Here is a 5,879-nt window from a genome sequence, read left to right as displayed (position 1 = left end):
CTGACAAAAAGGAGGGGAAATATATTCAGGATTGTGCAGGAAGTACATCTTAAAAACCAAAATTGCTTTACAAACACAGACAAAAATAAACCATTCATCAAGATGATAATTCCCATATACTTTTGCGATATATTATTAACAGGTAATTAAAATTGATAAGGGACATTAAAAAAATGGTTCAAATGGCTCTGAGCACTATGGGACTTAACTTCTGAGGTCATCAGTCCCCTAGAACTTAGAACTACTTAAACCTAACTAACCTAAGGACATCACACACATCCATGCCCGAGGCAGGATTCGAACCTGCGACCGTAGCAGTCGCGCGGTTCCGGACTGAGCGCCTCAACCGCGAGACCACCGCGGCCGGCGATAAGGGACATTATACGTGACGCTTGTCGGTAAATACTAAGATTTCCAGCTGCGACATCCAGACAACATCACTAAAGAGTTTTACTGTACAAACGGTAAAAGAAATTCTTTGGTCGTTGGTTGCAAGGATAGGAGGAAGTAGTTACCAAGAAACTCTAACGAATCGGGCACATTCCTAGCAGCAGAACTTTTTAGGTAAGCTTGCGAATCAGGTCACACTCCTTATACGATACATGCAAGGCCAAGGAGATGTCTTCGCGAGTTCTTGTTGGATGGATACGGTTTCCCCTGGTACCGGAAGGTATATAAGAAGAGACAGGCAGCTACAGCATTCTACAACGTACCAACAACTCACCGTGATGGAGAGCTGCGTCTTTCCTGTGGTACTGCTGGTCGCTCTGACCTTTGTCTGTGCCTACAACAACAAATATGACAACTTCGACGTGGAGCAGGTGCTGAATAACGATCGCCTGCTCAGAAGATACCACGAGTGCCTCGTCTCGAATTCCGATGTCTCCTGCACTGCCGACGGAAAACAACTGAAACGTAAGTCAAATGGCAACACACTGATTCGTGTGGTTATAGGAAGATAAGTAAAAACAAAGAGAGTGCGTTCTGCTGTTTGAGATGTATATCTGATATTTTTTTCCCGTCACATTTGGTAAGAATGTGTATAAATACAGTCTCATACACATTACACAAACCTGTTCCCTTTTAGTCTTCCGTTTCTCGTATCCTTCGTGGGACAATCGAGGATGTATATTTTCATTCCGAAATTAGCTAGATGAGTAAGTATGGGTTACAGTTCTATAGAGTTGACAGATAAAGGTGAAATTATTCACCCTTTAGAAAATGTCATTTTATCACTGAGGTATAGAGGAATGTTAATCTCATGTCAAAACTATTTTCTTGTGCAAAACACACGAGATTTAGGCCCTAAGGACACACCGAAATCACAATCGAAATCAGTTGTAGTTGCCACACACTTCTTTATTACATACACATGGCTCATAATACATTCACAGTAACTATAATTGCAACAAAGCTTGTCTTATAGAACACAAAAATCCTTTAAGATATCTTTTATATATCGTTTTCTATTAACCACGTACATTAATTTAAACCATGTCCATGGACCCATAATTAATTCAATATGACTGACAAATCACACCTACTTCATCACTTACATGGAAACTCTTTTATCTATCTTTTAATCACATCCAAGTTCGTAATTCAACAGACAGTAATGTTTTAAGGCTTCATTGGCCAACTTTTCATAAATTAAAAACAATATTCATCAAATTATCCTTCGTAAAATATGACTGACTTAACTAGCTCAGATAAAAGTTCCGAGTTCCGCAAACACCAATATTTTTAAGGTTTACTCCGGCAACTTTTCATTAAATGAAACACTATTCATAAAATCGTTATTAAGATAAATATGGCTGACCTAACAAACACAGTGTTCAACAGACAGTAATGTTTTAAGGCTTCCTTGGACAACTTTTCATAATTCAAACACAATATTCATAAAAGCACGCTCGTAAAAAACTATCCCAGTTAAAAGTTCTGAGTTCAATAAACACCAAAATTGTAAGGTTTACTCGGCCAACTTTTCATTAACTAATACAATGTTCATAAAATCCTGATTCATAAAATACGACTAACATGACTAACTCACATCCAAGTTCTGAGTTCAACAAGCCCCAAAATTTTTACAGTTTACTCGGCCAACTTCAGATTAATTAGAACAATACTATTTGCATAAACCAGGTTCGTATGATTTCAGTACCTGACTATAACGAGAAGATCTTCCCAAGAAAAACTTAACAGGGGCCGCTTCCACTCTACATGAGAATTAATGATGGACGCGAGCACACCAAAGATTTTAACCAATACAAGAAATCCACGGGACAGGAAATGAAATAAAAAGGTACTCAACTTTGTACTGCGATTGAACTTCAGAAACCATAACTCTCTACCGAAAGGATGGAATTACAGGACAGTAACAACATAACCCGAATATTCTGGGGCATGAGATACATAATCCTAACTGCACAACTAGTTATCAACATCTTTCAATGATATACTCCACAAATGAAACCAACAGAATCAACCTCCGTAACTTACTTGGGCAGTCACCGTTCTTAAAATTTGGTTAGCCAATCCCTTAAAACCGTCGCTAAGATAATGGCATAAAAGTTACAATAGCAAGAATAATCTCGGCGCACATTTAAAGGCCAGACAAAAATAACGAGATGACAGGTATAATGGGAAAAATATTTCAGCGCAGCCTGGAACGCAAAACACAGACTTACGCACTACTTAGCTACACTTCTAGCTACGTGTTTAGCCATGCGTCGTGTCTGTTTCGTGGGCGTCGTTACACTTCCTTAACTGCCGTCAAAGTATCAAGTGACGACACCAAATTCAGTGATAAGAACAATTCCAAATAGTTTTTAGTACACTGGAATATTTAGTTAATATGAACACCACCCACCGAAGCAACTCGACGACTCCAATTCATTCAGCCTGTGTAACTTGTAACCAACTCGACGGAACTTGTCCTTTCAACCTCGAGGAAATCCCCATCACCATGGACATAAGATCTTCATTGTAACAGTTAAACTCGCAATAGCGGCTGGCCACGCTCCTTCGTCATGCAGACTCGGCCTCTCGCCGTGCTGCATTCAAGCACAGTCCCACGTCACTCCACCTCACACCGCGGATACCCGCACACCAGCCCCCAGCAGAGCGCGCGAACTGCAGTTAAAATCCCAGCCGCCAAAGATGTGACGAAGACAAATAAGCACCGAAGTCGACTCAACGACGAAAAGAATCGATGGAATCCTGGAGCCAGCAACGCACTATCTCATCAGTTACGTTAAAATATATCTTGTAATATAAAAACAGTGAGTGGTAACATACACTGTCCAGTCACATTGCCATGACCACCCATCTAAATTCTGAATAACCTTTTGTAGCGCGGACCTACAGGGACGTGGAGCCGTGCCGACTGCTCTGCCATGGCAAATTGCGCCAGGTTTCTTGGTTGGGGATGCATGGCGCGAAAAGCCCGATCGAGGGGGTCCCACAGATTCCTAATTGGGTTTAAATCCGGGGAGTTCTGTGCCAGGAGGATACGATAAAGTCAACCTGCTCTTAGGACCACGTACGCCCACTGCAAGATGTGTGACTCGTTGCATTGTCCTGCTGGAAGATACCATCGTACTGTAGAAAACCAAACTGCGTACTGGCGTGGACGCAGTCCCCGTTGACAGACACTTACTTGTGTTGATCTAGTGAGCCTTCAAGAATAATAAGTTCACTCAGGGGATGCCACGAAAATTTTCCCCGGACCATAACGCGCCCTTCTCCAACCTGGACCCTGCCAAAGATTGTTGCATCGTGTTTGCTTTAAAACGTTTCACGCCGCACACACCAACGACCATCTGCCCGATGGAACACAAAACGTTTTTCACCTCTTGCCACTCAGTGGACGTCCAGTTGCGTACTGGCATGCAGTGTCCAGCCTTCGGCCCAGTGAAAAGTAGTCACCATGGATGCATGAACCAGGTATCTTTCCATACGCAGCAAAGTTCGCTGAACAGTCGTTGAGAAGACACTGTTGATAGGCCCTTGGTTCATCTGGGGCGTTCCGTTGCTCAATAGTTTGATGTCTATTCGTCCGTACGTATCTCTGCAACTTCGTTCACCCCCGCTTATGTCCTGTAGTGCGCCACAGTTGCCGCGGCGTTGGTTTTGAATAGCGCCATTTTGCACGGCATACTTTAACTACGGCGGCACATGAGCACTTTACAAACTTTGCCGTTTCCAAAATTCTTCCACTCTTGGCCCGAAAGCCAATGATCTTACCCTGTTGGGTGTCAGATAGATTGCTGCATTTCCGCATTACAACGACTGTGCCGTTTTCCTCGTCACCCCCACGTGTTCTATATACCCCCTACAGCCAGTGCTGCCACCTGCTGTCTGTGAATGGTCATTGTACGCTGATACCGAAAATAAGTAATGGTCACATTAGTGTGTCTGGACCGTGTATGAGGTTTTAACCCCTTCGGTTTTTCGCCTCTACCTAGTGGTGCTGATTTCTTCCAACCTTCCATTTAACAGAGCGTTTCAGAGTATGTTATTTACATGTAGTAATCATTTTGAATTATGTCAATTAGAAAATACTGGAAAAAGTAGAAAAACAAATCCTCACCACAATTCTAACCGACCTCTTTATAGGGACATCTCCCGTCCCCTATTAGATCCCTCCTGTTCTTGTGTCGTGCTGCCTTTATATCGAACAACATGGTTTAGTACCATGTTACTTTTCATTTTGCGTTACCACTTACTACGTTTTTTCCGTTTGTGGGTGCCTCAGACTTAGAGACCTTTTGAGAGTGTTGAACGATAGGGCAGGTAGAATTTCCCAAGAATGTCACAACTATTGTCGTATAACCTTAATGGGAACGTAGTGCTGTGGAGTAACTTCAGTGTGTATTGTTGTAGGTACTTTACCAGAAGCCCTGAAGACAGACTGCCGCCAGTGTAGTGAGACGCAGAAAGCTCAGGCTGAGAAGGTGATCAAGTTTCTCATCCACAAGAAGCCAGACCTGTGGAAGTCGCTGGAGAGCAAGTACGATCCAGCTGGCACTTACAGGCGAAGGCACGACGCGGAACTGAAGAGGCTCTCTGCTTGAAATACAGAAGTTGATTTCTTCTTGAAATATTCATGATGTAAGGTCTTATTGTTGATCAGGTTTTGAGTATCTGTGGTAAATAAACATAAATGAAATACTGTATGTATGAAACAGGCAGTGGTACAACTATTTCTTTATACCTTTAATTTCCAGATTTCAGATCGGAATTTTTGAGTTGATCTGCTTGGAAAATACAGAAACACTCCTTATACGCAAAGTCAACATTATACGAACCTTCTAAACCTGGTCCTCACACTTTTCATTCTCCGCGCTCAGTCGCCATCACTATGACAGCGCCAGTTTTACAATGATCGGAAAACAATATTATGAAATTACCTGTCAACCTGTTTCTTATATTTTAAAACATTTGTTATTTGAAGACGAGATTATGAAACAGTAAACCCCAAACCAAATCACCATTAATTCTCTTAATCGTCTTACACGTAAGCAAGGATATTAAGAAGAACTTTACCCTATGGTTCAAATCGGTCTGAGCACTACGGGACTTAACATCTCAGGTCATCAGTCCCCTAGAACTTAGAACTACTTAAACCTAATTAACCTAAGGACATCACACACATCCATGCCCGAGGCAGGATTCGAACCTGCGACCGTAGCAGCTGCGTGGTTCCGGGCTGAGCGCCTAGAATCGCTCGGCCACCGCGGCCGACCTTTACCGAATGGAACTGATAATATGTAGATACACCGACAGCTGATAGGTGAATTGCTTTTAATAAGAACTTAGTCTTTTATGCATAATAACATCTCTTTTATTCACAAAACCTCTTGATCACATTTTACAAG

General features: G+C 42.2%; 1 protein-coding gene across 1 annotated transcript; it reads left to right on the top strand.

The window, feature by feature from the left end:
* The first annotated feature begins 728 nt into the window (after positions 1–728).
* Positions 729–5,075, top strand: LOC124798918 (ejaculatory bulb-specific protein 3-like). Its single transcript, XM_047262450.1, has 2 exons — positions 729–915; positions 4,885–5,075. Exons 1-2 carry the CDS (start codon positions 729–731, stop codon positions 5,073–5,075), a joined length of 378 nt encoding a protein of 125 aa, XP_047118406.1.
* The last annotated feature ends 804 nt before the right edge of the window (positions 5,076–5,879 follow it).

This window comes from Schistocerca piceifrons, chromosome 5 (assembly GCF_021461385.2).
Source record: "Schistocerca piceifrons isolate TAMUIC-IGC-003096 chromosome 5, iqSchPice1.1, whole genome shotgun sequence".
Taxonomy (NCBI): Eukaryota; Metazoa; Arthropoda; class Insecta; order Orthoptera; family Acrididae; genus Schistocerca; species Schistocerca piceifrons.
This window is presented reverse-complemented; position numbering and strand designations above follow the sequence as displayed.

Coding starts and splice junctions, on each gene's coding strand:
- LOC124798918 (XM_047262450.1), top strand. CDS start 729: ATGGAGAGCTGCGTCTTTCCTGTGGTACTGCTGGTCGCTCTGACCTTT. Junction 916..4,884: donor CGACGGAAAACAACTGAAAC/GTAAGTCAAATG, acceptor GTATTGTTGTAG/GTACTTTACCAGAAGCCCTG.